Here is a 23,930-nt window from a genome sequence, read left to right as displayed (position 1 = left end):
GAAGGCCAAATCAGGCCTGTTAAGATTCTTTATAATAGCAATGAGGAGACTCATCCCGAGGTTCTGGCACTCCCTATGTGCTCCCACCAGGGGTATGTGGATAGAGGAGCTCCACACCCTCATGAGATATGACGAATTGGGAGCGGAGGACCCCAAGACCTGGGAAATCACTCATAGGACGTGGCAGCCGTGGGTAGCGTTTAGGAACTGTGACAACCTCAAGAGATGGATTGAACAAGGCCAAATCTGAGAGGTATAGAACAATAATCAAGAGCCAGGGAGGAGCCAGCTGACAGACAAACCCCCGAGAGCCAGCCAAAGATTCAGGACCTCTAGACAGTGGCGATTCTCTCCCCCTCCATCTCCTCCCCCCACTTCCCTCGTGTTACCAAATAGGTTAAGCTTTGTCCCCCTTTTTCTTTTATGCACCTAAAATCGTTATATATATATATATTGTTCATATCGCGAGATCATACGACCGTGTTGAAAAAAAAAACAATCTGTTGTCAACCAAGTGATATGTACAATAAAAAATTTATTTGAACCAAAGTCAAATTTTTGCACAGAATCTACTATACTCCCACTTGCTTGTGTACCATAGGCCTAATGCCCAATGCAGACTGCCCAAGATGCTTGGTGAGTGCGGGCACAATTATGCATATGTTTTGGGAATGCCATGTTCTGCAGACCTATTGGAGAGACGTCCTTGAGTTTATGGAGACGCACCTAGGGGCCCCGCGTATCCTGCATCCTAAAATTTGTCTCTTTGGCCTTGTGGAAGACATTCCGGTTGATACAGCAGCACGCACTATATACAAAATGTGGTTCTTTTATGCTAAAAAAGTTAAACTGCTTAACTGGAAACACCCGAAAACCTACTAGGGCTGCTTGGCCATGTGTAGTAAATGGACTCATCCCTCTATATAAATTAACATATATGGCCCGAGGTTGCCCCACCAAATTTGCTAGGATGTGGGAGGGGAAGGGGGTCGGTGGGTTGACTGCCCTAATACCGCATCAGGTGTATCTGACCAATTTCTTGGCCTGGAGGGAGAAATTGGGAGGTCTCTCCTTTTCTACTTCTCATTATGCGCAGGGATACGCACTGCTTGCTGTGATGATGGTCGTATCGTGGGTAAAACTTTTGTTCTTAAGTTTTAGGTTGGGAATCAAAGCTTTTGTTTGGGAAAGGGTGGCAGAATAAACAAATAACAGAGTATGTGTAGCAGGAAAGTACGGAAAGAGCGCAAAAGTTTTGACTATTGAAATTCACAAAATACTGCTGAAAGATGGCAGATCTTTCTCTGCATATTTGTATTAGATCGTATGAGAATACCTAATAAATGTTGTTTTTTTTTTTAAAGAGAGACTGTTACCAGTTCAGGCATGCAAATTAGCACATAACCTATAGAGACTTACATCATTACACATGTGCAGTTTCAGCATCCTGTGATAATTAGTAGTGAGTCAGGGAAAATCTTTAATGAACACCCCCTGTATGTGAAGCAAAATAACTCCATTCCCTGCTTCCTAATGTCAATAACCTTCATGATTAGATTTACTTTCCTTTAATTTAAGCATACCATCAGCTTCTGGGAGATCAGGGGTTACCCTACCCCAAACTAGGACTGTAATACTTTAATGTGAGTGACAAACCTGATGTTTTATAAAATTTGCTCTGTGGGTAAAGCTTTTTCCACATTCCAAACATTTAAACGGCTTCTCCCCGATATGAATTCTCTCATGTTCAACAAGATCTGACTTTTGGGTAAAACCCTTGCCACACTCCAAGCAGGAATACGGTTTCTCTCCCGAGTGGATTCGAAGATGTTTAACAAGATCACATTTCTGTGTAAAACCTTTCTTACATTCTGAACATATAAATGGTTTCTCTCCCGTATGAAATCTCTGATGAATAATGAGAGCAGAGTTCTTTGCAAACGATTTCCCACATTCCGAGCATGAAAAAAGCTTCTCTCCTGTGTGACGTTTCTGATGTTCAAGAAGAACAGATTTGCATCTGAAACATTTACCACATTCTGAACACTGAAACGGTTTCTCTCCTGTGTGAATTCTATGATGCCGAATAAGGTGTGATTTCCGGGAAAAACATTTCCCACATTCTGAACATGTAAATGGTTTCTCTCCTGTATGAAATGTCAGATGCCGAATAAGGTGTGATTTCCGGGAAAAACATTTCCCACATTCTGAACATGTAAATGGTTTCTCTCCTGTATGAAATCTCTGATGAACAGCTAGAGTTGAGTTCTTTGTAAATGATTTCCCACATTCAGAGCATGAAAAAAGCTCCTTCCCTGTGTGAAGCTTCTGATGTTTAAGAAGATCAGAGTTGTATCCAAAGCGTTTGCCACATTCTGAACACTGAAATGGTTTCTCTCCTGTGTGACTTCTATGATGCCGAATAAGGTGCGATTTCCGGGAAAATAGTTTCCCACATTCTGAACATGATAACGGCCTCTCTCCTGTGTGACTTCTATAATGCCGAATAAGGTGCGATTTCCGGGAAAATCGTTTCCCACATTCTGAACATGGAAACGGCCTCTCTCCTGTGTGAGTTTTTTGATGCTTAAAAAGTCCTCTTTTCTGGGTGAAACGTTTTCCACATGCTTGACAAGAATACGGCTTCTCCTCACTGTCAACTCCTCTATGTTCAACAAGAGCTGACTTTTGGTCAAAATATTTCCCACATTCTGTAGGCAGAAACGAATTCACGTTCTTGTCGTTTTGTGTAAAACATTCTATGTCTTCTGAAAGCGAACATTCTCCCTTGTATGAAGACTGGCTGGATTCACCACACTGACTTTCAGGAGAGGGAAATATTTCACCCTCTATATAATTTGTACTTTGTGTTACAGTTTGCGAGTGATCAGAAGAAGATTGCTTTTCTTCAGGGAGATCAGATGGCGGAAGTCTGCTGTGAAGTTGTGGACAAATATTTGGGGAAATGCAGTTTTTTCCAGATGAATCTTGAGTGATATTGGTCGTTTTGCCTTCAAAATCTGAGGATGATAAAAGGTTTCCCTGCATGTTTTTCTTGCAACCATCTGCTGGGAAAAAAGTGATTTTTTAACATTAATTTTAAAGTAAACAAAAGTTGTGATATTTTCTAGCTTTTCATCAAATCTTTATGTACCATTTTTGAAAAGCAGCTTCCCTGGCAAAATCAGCTGTTCACCAGGGATTTAAGCAATCTGCACCGATAATTCACTGTGTTACAAAAATATTTTTAACATAAAACTTTTGTTTCTTACAGAGTTTTGGGTGCAGATTCCAAATTTGTGCTCAGATTTTGATGGTCAGGAACAGATTTACATAAAAAGGGTGATTATACCTACCCGATAAATCGGGTTTCCAGGAGTCTCCACGACAGCACCACCTGAGATCGCCTTCCTCCTGATAGGACAGGAACACACCGAAAGGTTAAAATCTCCCCCCCCCCCCCGTTCCTCAGTGTATTTTAACGAAACTGCCAGGGTAGGAGCTAACTTAAATTTCTTTACCTATCTGGTATATGTAAAATTTTATTTATTATTTATTTATTTATTTTCTTTGGGAGGGAATGTACGGGTGCTGTCGTGGAGACTCCTGGAAACCCGATTATCGGGTAGGTATAATCACCCTTTTCCCAGGTCGTCTCCACGACAGCACCACCTGAGACGTACCAACTAAAGCTATTTTTAGGGTGGGATTGCCGCCGAGAGGACTTTACGACCGAAGGTCATATCCTCATCAAGTTACACTTTTACCCTATAATGTCTGACAAAAGTGTGTGGCTTCTTCCACACTGCTGCCTTGCATATTTGTTCCACGGATGCCAAGCTATGCTCGGCCCATGAAGTCGCTACTGCCCTCGTGGAGTGGGCTTTAAGAGCCGCGGGGGCCTCTTTCCCCAGGGTCCTATATGATTCGCTAATGGCCAGGCGGATCCACCGGGCTATAGAGCTTTTAGCTGCTTTTTTCCCCTTGTTAGGGCCTGAGAATTGGACAAACAGGTTGTCGTCCTGCCTCCATGGACCTGTGGCCTCGATATACTTCAGGACCGCTCTCCTGACGTCTAAGCAATTTAGGGCTCTCTCTTTCGCGTTTTTTGGGTTATTAAAGAACGAGGGGATTACTATGTTCTGTGCCCTATGGAATGGAGACACTACTTTAGGCAAGAAGGTCGGGTCTGTTTAGAAGACTAATTTGGTGTCGGTAATTTTGAGGAGCGGATGGATAGGGCTTGTAGCTCGCTAACCCGTCTAGCTGAGGAAATGGCCACTAGGAAAATTGTTTTAATTGCGTGAGCGTTCTTATTGAGAGCCCCTCAATTGGTTCGAAGGGTTCTGCCGACATAGCCCCCAAGACCAAATTTAGGTTCCAGTCTGGACATATACAGTTAGGGCCAGAAATATTTGGACAGTAACACAATTTTCGCGAGTTGGGCTCTGCATGCCACCGCATTGGATTTGAAATGAAGCCTCTACAACAGAATTCAAGTGCAGATTGTAACGTTTAATTTAAAGGGTTGAACAAAAATATCTGATAGAAAATGTAGGAATTGTACACATTTCTTTACAAACACTCCACATTTTAGGAGCTCAAAAGTAATTGGACAAATAAACATAACCCAAACAAAATATTTTTTTTATAAATATTTTGTTGCGAATCCTTTGGAGGCAATCACTGCCTTAAGTCTGGAACCCATGGACATCACCAAACGCTGGGTTTCCTCCTTCTTAATGCTTTGCCAGGCCTTTACAGCCACAGCCTTCAGGTCTTGCTTGTTTGTGGGTCTATCCGTCTGAAGTCTGGATTTGAGCAAGTGAAATGCATGCTCAATTGGGTTAAGATCTGGTGATTGACTTGGCCATTGCAGAATGTTCCACTTTTTTGCACTCATGAACTCCTGGGTAGCTTTGGCTGTATGCTTGGGGTCATTGTCCATCTGTACTGTGAAGCACCGTCCGATCAACTTTGCAGCATTTGGCTGAATCTGGGCTGAAAGTATATCCCGGTACACTTCAGAATTCATCCGGCTACTCTTGTCTGCTGTTATGTCATCAATAAACACAAGTGACCCAGTGCCATTGAAAGCCATGCATGCCCATGCCATCACGTTGCCTCCACCATGTTTTACAGAGGATGTGGTGTGCCTTGGATCATGTGCCGTTCCCTTTCTTCTCCAAACTTTTTTCTTCCCATCATTCTGGTACAGGTTGATCTTTGTCTCATCTGTCCATAGAATACTTTTCCAGAACTGGGCTGGCTTCTTGAGGTGTTTTTCGGCAAATTTAACTCTGGCCTGTCTATTTTTGGAATTGATGAATGGTTTGCATCTAGATGTGAACCCTTTGTATTTACTTTCATGGAGTCTTCTCTTTACTGTTGACTTAGAGACAGATACACCTACTTCCCTGAGAGTGTTCTGGACTTCAGTTGATGTTGTGAACGGGTTCTTCTTCACCAAAGAAAGTATGCGGCGATCATCCACCACCATTGTCTTCCGTGGACGCCCAGGCCTTTTTGAGTTCCCAAGCTCACCAGTGAATTCCTTTTTTCTCAGAATGTACCCGACTGTTGATTTTGCTACTCCAAGCATGTCTGCTATCTCTCTGATGGATTTTTTCTTTTTTTTCAGCCTCAGGAGGTTCTGCTTCACCTCAATTGAGAGTTCCTTTGACTGCATGTTGTCTGGTCACAGCAACAGCTTCCAAATCCAAAACCACACACCTGGAATCAACCCCAGACCTTTTAACTACTTAATTGATTACAGGTTAACGAGGGAGACGCCTTCTGAGTTAATTGCAGCCCTTAGAGTCCATTGTCCAATTACTTTTGGTCCCTTGAAAAAAAGAGGAGGCTATGCATTACAGAGCTATGATTCCTAAACCCTTTCTACGATTTGGATGTGGAAACTCTCATATTGCAGCTGGGAGTGTGCACTTTCAGCCCATATTATATATATAATTGTATTTCTGAACATGTTTTTGTAAACAGCTAAAATAACAAAACTTGTGTCACTGTCCAAATATTTCTGGCCCTAACTGTATTAGTAGCTCTAGGTCGCAACCTATCTGCCGCTGTCAGGAATCTACTGATCCACCTATCTCCCACTAGCTTAGTGTCGAATAGGGCGCTAAGGGCTGCCATCTGGACCCTTAGGGCGCTCGGGGAGAGGCCCATGTCCAGTCCCTCCTGCAGGAAGTCCAGGATTAATGGGATGTCAGAACCGCTGCTCGAGGAGTCCTTTCCCTGTCTCCAAGAGATAAAGCTCTTCCAGATCTTTTGGTAGATGCGGTTTGTTGTCTCTTTTCTGCTTGCCAATAGTGTCCTGACTACCTTGTCTGAGAATCCTCTGCCTCTTCGTATGGATTTTTCAGTATCCAGGCTGTCAAGTGGACTCTGCTTATATCGGGATGGTTCAGAGGCCCCTGTGTTAGAAGACTCGCGTGAGCAGGAAGGGTGACAGACTCCTGGATGCTCAGGTTCTTTAGAAGGCTGAACCAGCTCCTCCTTGGCCAAAAAGGAGCCACTAGGATCAGGGTGCATGCCTGTGACTTGAAGTGCTGCAGTACCCTTGGGATTAGTGGAATTGGGGGAAAAGCGTACACCAGTTGTCCTCTGCAATCCTGGCTCAGGGCGTCCACTGCTGTTGGTCGGTCCTCTGGTCTGAGGGAGAAGAAGTTCTCTACTTTGGCGTTTTGTCTGGATGCGAACAGGTCCAGTTGTGGGAGACCCCACCTGTCTGTCATGATCCGGAATGCCTCCTGGGATAGAGACCATTCCCCTGGGTCTATACGCCTTCGGCTGAGGAGGTCTGCCCTCTGATTCAGGTATCCCTTCAAGTGTACTGCCGATAATGAGAGGATGCGGCCTTCCGCCCAGTGAAAGATTCTTTGTGAGATGCTTTGTAGAGCTGGCGACCTCGTACCCCCCTGATGCCAAATATGGGCGACTGCCATGATATTGTCTGATAGCACTCTTATGTGCTGTTTTTTTACCGCGTCCCCCAGGTGCTGGAGGGCCTTCCAGATCGCCTGCAACTCTCTGTAGTTCAAGGACTGGTGTTTCATCCCCTGCGGCCATGGACCCTGTAGGAGCTTGTCTCCGATGTGCGCCCCCCATCCCCAGGAGCTTGCGTCGGTCGTGACCTGCGTGGCCGGATTCTGCATCCAGTGGACCCCCCTTTGCAGATTCCCTGAGGAAGTCCACCAGCGTAAGGATACCTTCACTGAGTTCCTTATCTGCATTCTCCTCTCTAGCGAGGATTGCTTGCCGTCCCATGCCGCGAGAACTGCTGCTTGCAGAGATCTGGTGTGCGCCTGAGCCCATGCCACCCCCGGTATGCATGATGTTAGGCTTCCCAGGAGGGACATAGCCTCCCGGATTGAGCATGACCGTCTTTGAAGGAAGGATTCTACCATCTGTTGGATCTTGTGCGCTTTTGACTCGGGGAGGAAAGAGCATTGAGCTTCTGAGTCTAGTCTTATGCCTAGAAACACCCTTTCCCTGCTGGACTTCTCCCAATTTATTATCCATCCTAAAAATTGTAGTAGGTTGAGCACCGTTGCCAGGTTTTCTGCTAGGAGTTCTCTGGACTCGGCTATAATTAAGATGTCGTCCAGGTAGGGGACTATGAGAATCGACCTCTGCCTTAGGTAGGCTGCGACCTCCGCCATGATTTTCGTGAAAATGCGGGGTGCCGAGGAGATTCCGAAGGGCAGGCATCTGAATTGGATATATATCTTGTCCTCTTGCCCATCTCTAGCGCGAACCTTAGGTATTTTCGTGAGTCCTTGTGGATTGGTACATGGAAATAGGCGTCCTTCAAGTCGATCGATGCCATGTAGGCTCCCTTGGGGATCAACCTCACTGCTGAAGTGATTGATTCCATCCTGAACTTTCGGTATTTGACAAAGATGTTCAGGGGTTTTAGATTTATTATCATGCGTGAGCCCCCCCCCCCCCTTCCTCCCTGGTTTTTCTATTAGGAAGAGTCTGGAGTAATGCACCCAGGTCTCTTCTCTCTGTGGCACGAAGGACACTGTTTTTAGACGTTGTAGGTCCCGAACCGCCTGCTGGAGCGGGTGCAGTTGTTGCGCTGGACCTCTGGTAGTGACATATCTTCTCCGGGGGAGGGACACCAGTTCGATTCGGTATCTCTGCTGCAGGATCTCCGGGATCCATGGGCTCCTGCACACTGAGGCCCACCGATCCGCGAAGCTCTGCAGCCTTGCCCCCACTGGGATTGCGTCAGGGCTTCTGCTTGGCTGGATCCCCCTGGTGAGGGTTAAAGAGGAAATTCCTCCCTCTGCCCCCCTTGGGGTAACTCCAGCGGCCCGTCTTGCCATTGCCTCTATATGGTTCCGGCTGCTGTGCTGGGGCCCGGAAGAAGGTCTTCCTTTTATACTGTTTCTCTTCCGGGAATCCTTTCCTTTTGTCTGATGCCTTTTCTAGGATCTTGTCCAGATCCGGACCGAAGAGGAACTGGCCATGAAAAGGGAGCGAGCATAATTTATTTTTTGAAGCCAGGTCGCCTGACCATGACTTCAGCCACAGAACTCTTCTGGCAGAGTTGGTTAGGGCCGTTGTTTTTGCCGAGAGTTTCACAGACTCCGCCGCTGCATCCGCCCAAAAAATTGGTGGCCATTTTCAGTATAGGGAGGGAATCTATAATTTGTTCCCTCGGTGTTTTATTTGAGATATGCAGCTCCAGCTGCTCTAGCCATACCCCCAGGGTTCTAGCGACACACGTGGCTGCGACCCCTGGTCTGAGCGTACTGGCGGCTGCCTCCCAGGATCTTCTTAATAGGCCCTCTGCCTTCCGATCCATTGGATCTCTCAGTTGTGTGGTGTCTTCAAAGGGCAAGGTTGTCCTTTTAGCCACCTTAGCCACTGGGACGTCCACCCTGGGTATTTCTTCCCAGCTCGAGCATACCCCCTCCTCAAACGGGTAGCGTCTCTTAACTCCCCTAGAGGAGAAGGATCCCGTGTCGGGTTTCTTCCACTCTTTATGTATCAGTTTGGATATATTGTTGTGGACCGGGAAGGTATGCTTCCGCCTCTCCCCCAAAGACTTCGTCTTGTATGGTGCAGGGTTCCTTGGGTTCTTTCATCTTTAGCGTAGCTCTAACGGATTTGATAAGTTCCGTTAGGTCTTCTCTGTGGAAGAGGTATTATTTATAGTCGTCTTCTTCTGAGGACTCCTCGAGCACCAGCTCTTCTGGTTCTGATTCCGAACTCTCTTCAGAGTCCGAGTGCTCCTCTGGGCTATACGCCTTCCTCCGGCGTTTCGCCCTTGATGCCCCCGTTGGTGGCGTTTTTGGAGTCGTCAGGGCTGACTGTACTTCCCCTCGGACAAGCTTCCTGACATCCTCGAGGAATCCCCCCGATTCCTCCTTGACTAGTTTGGCTATGCATGTTTTGCATAATGACCTCACATGCGAAGACGGTAGTCTTGCACCGCATTCTGCGCATTTTTCGCCTTGGATCTGGGAGGGGCATCCTTTTTATCCCCCTGGCAGCTAAAAAAAAAATTTTTTGCGTATAAGGATGCAATATTCACAAATAACATACACGAATATGCATGCCTTGTTTTGCCCCACTGGCTACTCACGGTTGCTGCAGCTGAACATTCCGCAACCTCTGGTGCTGGAGTACTCAGGTCTTAATACTGGTGCTGCAGACACTCTTGGGGCAGTAAGCCATATACTCACTGAGTGGCTTTTAGTTGCTCGGCGCCCTCTTCTCTCAGGTTCCTTTTAATTTTTTCGAATTTGGCGCCTTTAATTTTAAGCCCCGCCCCCTCCGAGCGCCGGCCGAGCCTGCCGCGATGACGTCATTGCGCTTGTCACGTGATGCAGCGCCCCGCCCCCCACCGTGCTCGTTAAGGGGAAGCAGGAAGCGCCGCGCTCGGTCCTAAGCCGGCGTCTGAGGAGAGCTGGAGCCCCGCTTTGAACTCCCCATGGGCCGCCGCGGGAGGAAGCTGGCCCGGGGGAACCACCCCATGTGGCGTCCCGGGAGTCGTTCTGCAGGAAGGGAGGGCAGCAGGCTGGACCACTGTCCTCCAATCTGCCGGTAAGAACTTCATGCTGGCGTCTCCACCAGCCCCTCTCGGTGATCCTGCCTCCTGGCAGGACAGGAAAACACTGAGGAAGGGGGGACGGGGGGGGGGGGGGGGGGGGAGATTTTAACCTCTCGGTGTGTTCCTGTCCTATCAGGAGGAAGGTGATCTCAGGTGGTGCTGTCGTGGAGATAACCTGGGAAATAATGATTACATGATTTACATAAAATAAAAATGCTCTGGTCTTGGAATATGTTGACACAAAAAAATGTCTTTGTAAAAAATTGTTAATATTGTGGAAAAAGTAGTAAAACATTAGAAAATCTTTAGAAATTTTGTGTTGTAATTGTGTGAACTCTATTCTACAGGTCATTACAATGTTTATACCGCATGGTTAATTTCATTGCCGCACAGCAAAATGTCTTAACCCCTTAGTGACCAAAAGTAATCCTGACATGCTTTATTCGCCACATATTGTACTTCATTTAGGTGGTAAAAATGGACTAATAGAATTTGTGTATTAAAAGCGTCAAAATTGGGAACATTTTGGGAAAATTGGCATTTTTTCACATTTTCAACTGCAATATCTCAAAGATGTGCAAACATACTGTACACATTTTTGATGGGATATACATTTCCTTCTGTTTACTTTATTTTATAAGCACATTGGAAAAACTTTAGTGTTTTTTTTTTTAACCATTTAGGAGACGCACAAATTTAACATTGATTATTAACATTTTGAGGAACATTTTGTTTGTCTACACCAAACCAAGATTCCAAAGGTTCATAGGTGTCCGAATGATAGATACCCCCACAAATGACCCCATTTTCAAAACTACACCCCTTAATGTATTCACTAAGGGGGGTCAGGAGTATTTTGACCTCACAGTTTCTTTACAGGAATGAATACAATTTAGAGGAGAAAAAATAAAATGTCATATTTTTGCAAATATGTCATTTTAATGACAGGATTTTATCTATAGGGCACATGAAAATGAGGATTTGCACTCAAATGGATCCCAGTTTGTCCCGTGTTAAGCAACATACTCGTTGTGGCTCCAACCTCATGTCTAGTGAGTACCTTCAGCTACTCTCATGGATCTGATTTATGAGGGGAACTCAATCTTTAACTTTTATTTACTTTTCATTCACTTTTATGCGATTGCCCGTATCTGGTGGATCACGTGCCCGTAAGGGGCTTTCTGTGGCCCCCCCATGACAGCTTCAGGTTGTCGGTTACTGACAGCTGACAGCATGGAGTTGTCACGGGGAAAATCAGGCCCGCCGCGGATTCTCCATGCAGAATCCCGCAGCGGGTCCCTCCTTTCCCGCGGACATGAGGCTAAAAAGAAGATTAAACTTACCTGTCCGGACGCTGCGAATCTTCCCTCAGTCACGGCCGGATCTTCTCTCTTCGGCCCGGCGGATGTGCTCGGCATGCCGGCAGCGTGCCGTGCGCAAGCGTCGGGCACTCCATTTCTTTTTTTAACTCCTGCTCTCCCGCGCCAGAGAGCAGAGATTCAGGTGGAGCATGCCGCTGGAGTTTTCCCGCACACGCAATCCGCGCCTCAGGGGAAAATGACATCCGCAGGTATTTAAATACCTGCGGGTATCCAATGCATCCCTATGGGGAGCAGATCACGCTGCGGATTCTTAATTTTATTTTAGCAGTGGACATGAGGCCTAACTCTCCCTAATTGAATTTAGTAAATTATGATACAAAATATTTTTTTCTTACCCACTGATGTAAAGGGCTGGTAATCCTCCTTGAAGAAGTCCTTATATGGACCCTTGTGTCCTTCTAAATACTCCCACTCCTCCATGGAGAAATGGACTGTGACATCCTGACACCTTATAGGAACCTGACAACACAATATACAGTCATCACCCAGACACATTATCCCTTGTGTTACTCTATAATGTCCCAGCATTCCCGGCAGCGCTCACCTCTCCCGTCAGCAGCTCAATGATCTTGTTGGTGAGATCCAGGATCTTCTGATCTTTGCTCCACTCAGATATCCGTGAGGGAAGTGGAGCATGAGACAGGGACCCTTCCCATGAGACAGGAGGACAGCTGTTGGTGGCCAAATGCTCCCCAGATGCCTTCTTCACTACTATATAATCCTGTGTACAGAGAGACCCTGATCAATCTCACTATATATTCCCAGAATCCCTGACATTTCTCATCAGGTCTGTTGTAATAAGACACATAACAATCATCATGTGGCATTGTTCCCCGAGTCTCATACCTCTCCAGTCAGCAGGAAGATGATCTCCAGGGTGAGGTCTAGGATACTCTTGGTCATTGTACTTGTGTCCTTATCGAACCCCATTGGGTCAGTCATGAAGAGAACCATTTGGCCTTATGGAGAAGACTTCAGCAGGAAGGACACTTGGCTTCAGAAGCATGAGTAGAAGACAATGGAAAGTTTGAACATTGTACAAGCACAGTGAGCAGAAGAGGTCATCAGAGTCTTCTAATAACAAGATAACTCCCCCTGGAGGAGGGAACATCAGTGACTATGAAAGCTGGATTTGTAACAACCAGACTCAATGTACATGGGAAAAAAATCAAAATAGTACAACAGGGTACTAGAGCCTCCATGCCCTCCCGTATCACATCTTGTATCCAAGCTAGAGGCAGTATAACAGGGTACTAGAGCCTCCCTGCCCGCATCACATCTTGTATCCAAGCTAGAGGCAGTACAACAGAGTACTAGAGCCTCCATGCACACTCGTATCACATCTTGTATCCAAGCTAGAGGCAGTACAACAGAGTACTAGAGCCTCCATGCACACTCGTATCACATCTTGTATCCAAGCTAGAGGCAGTACAACAGAGTACTAGAGCCTCCATGCATGCCTGTATCACATCATGTATCCAAGCTAGAGGTAGTACAACAGAGTACTAGAGCCTCCATGCACACTCGTATCACATCTTGTATCCAAGCTAGAGGCAGTACAACAGGGTACTAGAGCCTCCTTGCCAACCTGTGTCACATCTTGTATCCAAGCTAGAGGCGGTACAACAGGGCACTAGAGCCTCTATGCCTGCCCGTATCACATCTTGTATCCAAGCTAGAGGCGGTACAACAGGGTACTAGAGCCTCCATGCACACTCGTATCACATCTTGTATCCAAGCTAGAGGCAGTACAACAGGGTACTAGAGTCTCCCTACAAGGGGTCAGCTCTCCACAAAAAATGGCCCTTTTGCAATGATATTGTAATCACTTACTTATATCAGCGTTACAATCACAGACAAAAAAAAAAAGTTTCATCCAACAACTTCTATGGGAGGAATGTTACTGACAGTGAGTGTATATGGAGTGCGGTCCTGGGACGGGCTTCCTACTGGTATAGTTATATATGTATACTGTGTCCCGTAGCAAGGCGAGTGGAAGGCTTAGATTGTGGAGTAACTGGTACCCGACTTTCAGAGACAGCGGACAAGCGACCATCACCTACAGCCACAGTTCTACAGCAATCCGCCCGGCCCTGCACACCAATTTGCCACGTACTGGACACAGGAGAGAGAGAGGGAGGGGGGGGGGGGGGGGGGGGGGGAGTGTCGAGACCTATCGATCCCACCTCCGTCCTCGATCAGTCTAGCGGTATTGCAAGGTTGCAGTCGGTACACTACAGGCCGATTTGTACCCAGCTTTCCCGGTCCTCTGCACGCATGAGAAGCGAAAGCTCAAATCATCCACCTGATCTGTTCCAACAGACTCCAATGCCGACACAATTACACGCTGCCACCACCAGTTTCGTTATCAGTAAACTGGAACCCGATTTATGAATTATGAATACAATCTTCGGAGTATTATGGCTCGTTGTTAGAACAAACAAGGCTTGTACTGATAGATTGTAGGTTTATTCTAGAAAAGGTCTAACAGTGCAATATAAAAGATATACAAAAAAGTTGTTATATGGGAGAATATAGGATATACAGGTATACACACTCAGCAGATCTACAATAAAACAGGACAAAATAAAAGAAAGTTACCAGAATCTGATATCGGTCCGAGGGGGGCAGGGCGGTGGAGAACCGGAACAGAGGAAAGTTCATATACTGCAGTACAGCTCCGTGGATCCACCAAGTGGAGCCTGGGGGTGGGGGGGGGGGGGTCGCACATTGTAAAGGGTCCCTCAGTACACACCTCCTCCCCGCCCCCTCTGAGGTCATACAGGGAAGGGAGGGTTGGACTTGTAGGAACTCTGAAAAGTCATAACTCTTTATTTTCGGTCATATCTCAGCGGGGGGGCCTCCGATCAGGAAGATATGCCGGCCATATTTCATGTCATGATTTTATCTACGCCTGGATATCCCGCATGATGCAGAAATCATAACCGGGGATGGGGTTATGGAGTTTGAGGGGTTCCTGAGCGCTTACCACCACCTGAGTGCTTACCACCACCTGAGTGGATGCGTTTCGTTCAGTGGGCCCAACCTATTCTGAATATAATCCATGTTCGTCTGGGACCTTCACAGGACCAAATATTCTTATTGAAGATTTCCCCGATATGAGTTCTCTCGTCCCCAGCCAGTCTGTAGGGGGAAGGGTCTGGCCCCCGAATAGAAGAATGGGTTTCTAAAGCTTAAAGGGGTTGTCTCGCGAAAGCAAGTGGGGTTATACACTTCTGTATGGCCATATTAATGCACTTTGTAATACACATCGTGCATTAAATATGAGCCATACAGAAGTTTTATATTCACCTTCCCTGCGCTGGCGTCCCCGTCTCCATGGTGCCGTCTAATTTCAGCGTCTAATCGCCCGATTAGACGCACTTGCGCAGAAGGGTCTTCTCCCTTCTGGTCGGTCCGGGCACGAGCAGCGTTCTGGCTCCGCCCCCTTCTACGCATCATCGCGTAGCTCCGCCCCATACGTGTGCCGATTCCAGCCAATCAGGAGGCTGGAATCAGCAATGGACCGCACAGAGCCCATGGTGCACCATGAGAGAAAACCACAGTGCATCATTGGGAAAGTTACCCCTCCGCACAGCTCTGCTCCAGGCCAGGGGAGACAATGCTTCTCTACATGCACATATCAGCAAGCTGGGGGAAAGAGGCTAAACCAGTCGCTCCTATAGATACGCTCCAACTATACACTAGATACAAAGGTGCGGCCGCTGCGTCTATAGAGACGCTCCAACTATACACAAGATACAAATGTGCGGCCGCTGCGTCTATAGAGACGCTGCAACGATACACTATATACAAAGGTGCGGCCGCTGCGTCTATAGAGACGCTCCAACGATACACTAGATACAAAGGTGCGGCCGCTGCGTCTATAGAGACGCTCCAACGATACACTAGATACAAAGGTGCGGCCGCTGCGTCTATAGAGACGCTCCAACGATACACTAGATACCAAGGTGCGGCCGCTGCGTCTATAGAGACGCTCCAACGATACACTAGATACAAAGGTGCGGCCGCTGCGTCTATAGAGACGCTCCAACGATACACTACATACAAAGGTGCGGCCGCTGCGTCTATAGCGCTGATACAGGTTTCTGTCCTGGGAGAACTCTAGCGGACGTCCAGCATCAGGGATCAGGAGCTGTGCTCCCCGTCCATCCGCCAGCCTCCAGTTCAGACATACCTCATGTATAGCTTGCCGTGTGGCTGCAGGACCTGTGATGATGTCAATGTCATGTGATTAGTCACATGGGGTGGTGAGCTCCCTGTCCAGCCGCCAGGTCGCATATTAACATCTTCCTCCACACTTCTGCCACAATCACAACCTGATTGGTTGTTTTCACAATTCCAGCAACCTGATTGGTGTTTGTGGCAGACATACCTGATGTGCAGCTGCCGTGTGGCTGCAGGACCTGTGATGATGTCACCGTCATGTGATCAGTGATCAGGTGAGGGGCTCTCCCTCCAGCCTCCAGCTCAGACATACCTGATGTGCAGCTGCCGTGTGGCTGCAGGACCTGTGATGATGTCACTGTCATGTGATCAGTCACATGGGGTTGGGGCGCTCAGCAGTCAGCTGCTCTGTGAGGACTGCCGGGTGCTCTGGAGTCTGAGGATAGTGAAGTGTTAGTGTTCCAGTGAGACTCTGAAGGATTATCAGTCACTGTAAAGGCACGCCCCGACTGAACGACCAACGAGAACTCATTCTCTTCTTGCTTGATGTTCAGGCATAAAGCTGAACGCCGGATCCTTCAGTGTAAACAGATAGTTATCACTTAGGAACGACTGTCTGCTTACTGTGAATGCAGACAGGTGGCCGGAATGATCCCCGGCGCACTCCACCTCCATTCACTGAGCGATGTTCATTCCTGTGTAAGAGCACCAGAACGGTAACCGCTGGGACGGCCTGTAGAGCCTCAGCGCCCAACAAGGCGTCACGTGTAAACGGACCCACAGATACAAGTTACTCATCATTTTGAGGCTTTCCCAGGACCTAAAATTGCCAAATGGCGCAGGTTTTTATGCAACCTTTCTGCTGTGGAAATCTTGCAGAATTTCCGTGTGGTCCGGCTGTTTCCGCCCCGTGTGAACCCAGCCTTACAGTACATTGAATGGACACATTATTAGAGGCACCGGTCCTTTCACAACTCCGCTTCCTTGGATGAAGATTAGCCCTGTGACCCGGTGTGCAGCACACAGTCATGGCGGCAGGCTTTCTCATGTCAGTGTGAATCCACATTAGGCCTCCTGCACATGGCCGGTGCACGGCTGCGGTATCCCCCACGTTATCCATCCCTGACCACAGCGGGTGACCCTGTGTATCAGTCGTCTTCTTCCAGCTTCTCTGTACTGCGAATGGTCTGCACAGCGAGCCGTCGGACATGTGCAGTACAGATTTTTTTTAACTCCTGCTTTTCCTGAGGGCTCTTGCACAATTACGGTTTTCTTACCGCATTTTTTTTCACATGATTTTTTTTTACGCAAATGTTAATGGGATTTTCTGATGTTAAAAACGCTTCACACAAAAAATGGAAAAGCAGAAACTTGATATTTTTGTGCGATGCGTTTTTAACATTAGAACGTGCCATTGACATTTGGTTTAAAAAAATGCAGCGCTACCGCATGGTAAAACCGCAAGTGTGTAAGAGGCCTGACCGCAGGGGGACAGGAGCTGGGAGCTGACAAGGCAGTCCGGCGGGGAGATGTGTGAGCGCCGCGACGGAGGGACAGAAGCGGGAATGGCAGTATGCAGTGGCTGGGGGGACCGGAGCTGGGAGGGAAGATGTGTGAGTGTGACGCGGGGAAAAGGGGAGCAGAGATGCCAGTCCATCCGGGAGATATGTGAGCTTGGCAGGGGAATGGGAGTTTACATGTGGGGATGTGTGTGCGGCAGCCTATCCACAGCTGTGCCCATCACCTGGGCATACCCTCTAACTCCGAACTCCCACCCTATGTCTCCACCCATACATCCGGTGGAGACATAATGCACCAGTACCATATTCAAGCATAGTCAGCACAAAGAACCACTCACAGATAATTAAAAAATATCTTTATTGTATGTATCGGGCTACAATTATATGCTTTTACACTAGTTCAGGTGGAGCTCCGTTGCAAATCTAAGAAATACGCCAACACAAACCATATGCAGCTTTCAAGGACACTGGTGTTGCTGGATACCCTCAGTACATGATCCCAGCAGATACTCAACATTATTGTTGCCAAGTTTTATACAATTAGAACACAAAGAAGGATGGCATCAAAGCAGCTTACACTGATTAAAATGGGTTGTCCAGTTGTAAACTATTGCTGGCCTAATCCTTTGGATACGTCACCAATAGTAAATTGAGAACTTTGCCTGTAATACCAACCCTGGCCACTGCAGTGATAACAGAGCTGTCTGCTTCCTTCAGAAATCAGCTCAGTGCGCGAGAACAGCTGCTCTTTGGAGATCCCAGATGGTGGACCTCCACTGAACTACTATTGATGACCCATCATGTAGCCCAACAATAGTTTACAACTGGACAACCCCTTCAAAAAGAAAATTGAACCTAAAAATGGATGATAAAATTTAATATAGACCAAAAACTTGTTCTCATTGTTTTGCAGGATTTTTGTATACGCCTGAAACGGATTAGTTCTCCTGCAGCGAACACAGGGGGCTGAAAAGGTCAGGCTTAGTGAGCTGGGTCCTACTGCAGACAAGGAAGATTGGGGAGGCCCCTTTTGCAGCCGGTTGGCTTACCCCGAGGCCATGAGAAGGAAGTGGCTTATCTCCTGGGACACACAGGAAGAATGTATTTATATGCTTCAGTTTTTATAGCGTTATGGGAGAAAGTAGAACCGCAGCAGAGGGGATTATGGGAATTTTCTCCCTTAGTTTGGGGAAACTTTCTATGCTTAGTGTTCCTCCAACCTAAGGAGTAACCTTGCCCCTATAAGGTCACACAGTGTAGCGATGCAGTCCCCTGACCACTAGTTTCTAAGAATCACTGTATAACCATAATCATATCATTATAAGGGTGAATTGACCGTTCTTTACAGTGCCATGCACACGCTCTTCCATCCAAGCCTGTCGAGGAGCAAGTGTATGGCAGTGTAAAGAGTGGGATTTCCAGTGGCGGAGCGATCTTCAGCAGCGTGCGCCACAGGAACCAGGGAGCCTTCAGCAACTACCAACCCAGCCCTGCTGTCATAACTAATTCTCCTACAAACCATGGATCCCAGGGGGTTGGACGTGTGTGGCACTCATAAATCACAGTAGGGGGGCCTTTTCTCCAAAATACTTACGGATACATTGACGATCATCACTTCACCCCATATGGAATCACTAAACACAACAGTTCTCCAATTATGCATTAACAATCAATTTACAATTGTTTGTTGGGGGACTCCAACCACCGCTCAGACGTCTGCAGCAGTCGCCATCTATCATCTGCCACCCGGTCTTCGCATGGAGTTGTCCTCATGTGTGTACCTGTGCCAAGTCTGCGAATACTAGAACCTTCCTGTGTTCTCCGAGTGACCACTCTCTATACTGATACCGCACTACAGACAGTCCTTCAGACAAACGCATTAGAGCGCGGTAGGTAATATTTTTCAGCACGTTTCTGATGCTATGCGACCATTGAAATGAATGGGGGAGGGGCATTAAAAAAAAAAAAGGGATAAAACGCTCTGTACAGCATTTCACATTGTTTACTATGCCCCCAGTGGTGAAGGGGGATTTAAAAAAAAAAAAAAAAACTGCCGCCAGCTTATTTTTCCTGCCTTGTTACTGCACAAAATGTAAAGTAAAAAACAAAAAAGACAAAAACGCAGGCAAACGCTGTTCCCAACACTGTAAGACGCAGCATTTTTACAAACGCCTGTGTAAGAGTGGCCTTAGTGGTCATAAAATCACTTTCTAATGTGTACTGCAGCTGTGTGCATGTAGATGTGTGCATGCTGCAGAGCTAGGTCTGTGCTGAGTGCATGTACACTGCGTGCAGTAGTGCCCTGTATAATGTGGACTTTTAGAATGGGGCTTGGACATATCAGACCTAGACTTGGATGACCGAGGCAGCCTTTTGGCCTGCTCAAGACCGCCCTTGATCAGTGCAGGGGACAGGTTAATCCAAGTCAGATTTTTGCACAGAATCTACTATACTCCCACTTGCTTGTGTACCATAGGCCTAATGCCCAATGCAGACTGCCCAAGATGCTTGGTGAGTGCGGGCACAATTATGCATATGTTTTGGGAATGCCATGTTCTGCAGACCTATTGGAGAGACGTCCTTGAGTTTATGGAGACGCACCTAGGGGCCCCGCGTATCCTGCATCCTAAAATTTGTCTCTTTGGCCTTATGGAAGACATTCCGGCTGATACAGCAGCACGCACCCTATACAAAATGTGGTTCTTTTATACTAAAAAGTTATACTGCTTAACTGGAAACACCCGAAAACCTACTAGGGCTGCTTGGCAGCGTGTAGTAAATGGACTCATCTCTCTATATAAATTAACATATATGGTCCGAGGTTGCCCCGCCAAATTTGCTAGGATATGAGGGGGGAAGGGGAAGGGAGGGGGGAAGGGGAAGGGGGGGGGGGGCGGTGGGTTAACTGCCCTAATACCGCATCAGGTGTATCTGACCAATTTCTTGGCCTGGAGGGAGAAATTGGGAGGTCTCTGCTTTCCTACTTTTCATTATGCGCAGCGATACGGACTGCTTGCTGTGATGGTCGTATCGTGGGTAAAACGTTTGTTTTTATGTTTTAGGTCGGGAATCTAGGGTTCTGTTTGGGAAAGGGTGGCGGAATAAACAAATAACAGGGTATGTGTAGCTAGAAAGGACGGAAAGAGCGCAAAAGTTTTGACTATTGAAATTCACAAAATACTGCTGAAAGATGGCGGATCTTCCTTTGCATATTTGTATTAAATCGTATGAGAATACCTAATAAAGGGTTTTTTTTGGTTTTTTTTTAAAGGGAGAACATTATCAGTTCAGGCATGCAAATTAGCACATAACCTAGAGAGACTTACATCATTACACAGGTGCAGGTTCAGCATCCTGCGATAATTAGTAGTGAGTCAGGGAAAATCTTTAATGAACACCCCCTGTATGTGAAGCAAAATAACTCCATTCCCTGCTTCCTAATGTCAATAACCTTCATGATAGATTTACTTTCCTTTAATTCAAGCATACCATCAGCTTCTAGGACAGTGCTGGCGAAGCTAGGGTACGTGTGCCAGAGGCGGCACGCAGAGCCCTCCCTGCTGGCACGCGCCACAGTCGGCCGCTCACCATGTTAGTGAATACTGGCAGAAGTCGTTGCTCCCCAGCCGGTATTCACTCAGCTGTGCTGTTACCGACACACACTGTGACGTCAGTGTGCAGCCGGAATACTCCTCCCCCCTTCTCTGACATCTCCCCTTAGGTTCCGTGAGAGCAGGGTAGGAGGTGTTCGGCAGCACACACGGACGTCACAGCAGCGCTGAGCAGAGGAGCAGTGGCGCTTCCACGAGGAGGAAGGGGTAAGCATATGGGTCTCAGGAGGCACTATTACTACTCGGGCCAGTGTGGGATGTCACTATTACTAATGGGGCTGCTGTGGGATGTCACTATTACCGCTGGGGGTCACTATTACCGCTGTTTACACGTAGCAGAAATGCTGCAGAATGTCCTCAGCTCAAATTTATGTGGCAAATTCTGCACTATTTCTGCATCCAAAAAGCAGTCAAAGTCTGCACCCTGTCTATTTTGAAAATGCCCCGTCCTTTTTATAACGGAGGTAAAAGTCATACATCGTGATAAGCCCCGCCCCCTGACATGTTAGCACTTTGCGACAAATAGGTAGGCTTTGTATTGCAGTTTGGGCACTCGGTCTCTAAAAGGTTTGCCATCACTGTTCTAGGAGATCAAGGGTTACCTTACTCCAAACTAGGACTGAAATACTTTAATGTGAGTGACGAACCTGATGTTTTACAAGATTTCCTCTGTGGGTAAAGCTTCTTCCACATGCCAAACATTTAAACGGCTTCTCTCCGGTATGAATTCTCTCATGTTCAACAAGATCTGACTTTTGGATAAAACCCTTGCTACACACAGCGCATGAATACGGTTTCTCTCCCGAGTGGATTCGAAGATGTTTAACAAGAGCACATTTCTGTGTAAAACCTTTCTCACATTCTGAACATGTAAATGGTTTCTCTCCCGTATGAAATCTCTGATGAATAATTAGAGCAGAGTTCTTTGTAAATGATTTCCCACATTCCGAGCATGAAAAAAGGTCCTCTCCTGTGTGACGTTTCTGATGTTCAAGAAGAACAGATTTGTGTGCAAAACATTTGCCACATTCTGAACACGGAAATGGTTTCTCTCCTGTGTGAGCTCTATGATGCCGAATAAGATGTGATTTCCGGGAAAATAGTTTCCCACATTCTGAACAGGGAAACGGCCTCTCTCCTGTGTGAGTTCTATGATGCCGAATAAGGTGTGATTTTCGGGAAAATAGTTTCCCACATTCTGAACATGATAACGGCCTCTCTCCTGTGTGAGTTTTTTGATGCTCAACAAGTCCTGTTTTCTGGGTGAAACGTTTCCCACATGCTAGACAAGAATACGGCTTCTCCTCACTGTCAACTCCTCCATGTTCAACAAGAGCTGACTTTTGGTCAAAACATTTCCCACATTCTGTAGGCAGAAACGAATTCACATTCTTGTCGTTTTGTGTAAAACATTCTATGTTTTCTGAAAGCGAACATTTTCCATTGTATGAAGACTGGCTGGATTCACCACACTGACTTTCAGGAGAGGGAAGTATTTCACCCTCTATATAATTCGTACTTTGTGTTACAGTTTGCGAGTGATCAGAAGAAGATTGCTTTTCTTCAGGGGGATCAGATGGCGGAAGTCTGCTGTGAAGTCGTGGACAAATATCTGGGGAAATGTAGTTTTTTCCAGATGAATCTTGAGTGATACTGGTCGTTTTGCCTTCAAAATCTGAGGATGATAGAAGGTTTCCCTCCATCTTTTTTTTGCAACCATCTGCTGGGAAAAAAGTGATTTTTTTTTTAACATTACTTTTAAAGTAAACAAAAGTTGTGATATTTTATGATTTTTTTTCATCAAATCTTAATGTAACATTTTTGAAAAGTAGCTTCCCTGGCAAAATCAGCTGTTCAGCGGGGATTTAAGCAATCTGCACCGATAATTCACTGCGTTACAAAAATATTTTTTAACATAAAACTTTTGTTTCTTACAGAGTTTTGGGTGCAGATTCCAAATTTGTGCTCAGATTTTCACGGTCAGGAAGTGATTTACATAAAATAAAAATGCTCTGGTCTTGGGGTTGACACAAAAAAGATACGGATTACTTACCGGTAGTCCCATTTCCAGGAGTCATCACGACAGCCCCATTTACGTATGGAGGTTGCCCTCTGACCCAGGTAGGGACAGAAAGAGTTTAAAAGCACCTCCCTTTCCACCATGCTTTAGTGACTTACAAATTATTACGGTGGACAATGTTTACTAAACCAAAATTTACCTTTATTCGGTCCTATTTACATTGAAAAGAACATAAATTATTCTAAAAGGGAGGGAACTATGGGCCGTCGTGATGACTCCTGGAAATGGGACTACCGGTAAGTAATCCGTATCTTTCCAGAGCGTCATCCCGACGGCCCCATTACGTATGGAGTATACCAAATTATACGTCACTTTAGGGCGGGACTACTGCCTGAAGGACTTTTCGTCCATAGCCTAGGTCTTTGTCTGACTGGACGTTAACCCTGTAGTGTCGGATAAACGTGTGTATGCTAGACCAGGTGGCTGCTTTGCAAATTTGCTCGGCAGACGCCTGGCCCTTTTCTGCCCAAGAGGAGGAGAGAGAGCGTGTGGAGTGGGCTCTAATTTTTCCCGGAGGATCGAGACCCCTGGCTTTATATGCCTCTTGGATGGCAGTCTTGATCCACCTCGCAATGGTGCTCTTAGATGCCGTCTTTCCTTTTGCCGGCCCTGAAATTGGATAAAGAGGTTATTATTTTTACAGAAAGAGCGGGTAGCCTCTAAATACGCTAGAACGGCTCTCCTAACATCTAGGCTGTGAAATTCTCGTTCTTTTTCATTGCGGGGATTTTGACAGAAGGAGGGCAGAGTGATTGTCTGCTCCCTATGAATTTTTGACACTACCTTCAGTAGGAAGGCTGGGTCCAGTTTGAAGGTAATTCTGTCATCTTGTATTACCATGTATGGTTCAATACAGTATAACGCTTGTAATTCCCCTATTCTCCGAGCCGAAGTTATAGCGACTAAAAGGGTAACTCTTAGCGTGAGTAGTCTTAGGGAAAGTTGGGAGAGGGGTTCAAAGGGGGGTTGGCAAAAACTATTTAGGACTATATTTAGGTCCCAGGTAGGGAAGGTTTCTCTAATAAAGGGTCGAAGTCTTTCTGCCCCTTTGAGAAATCTACG

At 46.6% G+C, this 23,930-nt stretch overlaps 1 protein-coding gene across 9 annotated transcripts in view; it reads right to left on the bottom strand.

The window, feature by feature from the left end:
- Positions 1-518: 518 nt before the first annotated feature.
- Positions 519-23,930, bottom strand: part of LOC136587545 (zinc finger protein 420-like) — a 35,120-nt gene continuing 11,708 nt past the window's right edge. For 2 of the 9 annotated variants that reach the window (XM_066586193.1, XM_066586192.1), the window contains exon 5: positions 519-3,068. In XM_066586193.1, coding sequence (XP_066442290.1) covers positions 1,639-3,068 — 1,430 coding nt within the window. In that variant the 3' untranslated portion in view covers positions 519-1,638. Of the gene's footprint in view, positions 3,069-3,356; positions 3,404-11,804; positions 11,929-12,013; positions 12,191-12,315; positions 13,588-14,070; positions 14,197-14,781; positions 15,424-15,667; positions 15,685-18,523; positions 18,539-21,435; positions 22,512-23,930 lie in introns of those variants that run through there. The other 7 variants (XM_066586190.1, XM_066586189.1, XM_066586188.1 and 4 more) reach the window with 7 other exon arrangements.

Source organism: Eleutherodactylus coqui, chromosome 13 (genome assembly GCF_035609145.1).
Source record: "Eleutherodactylus coqui strain aEleCoq1 chromosome 13, aEleCoq1.hap1, whole genome shotgun sequence".
Lineage (NCBI taxonomy): Eukaryota > Metazoa > Chordata > Amphibia > Anura > Eleutherodactylidae > Eleutherodactylus > Eleutherodactylus coqui.
This window is presented reverse-complemented; position numbering and strand designations above follow the sequence as displayed.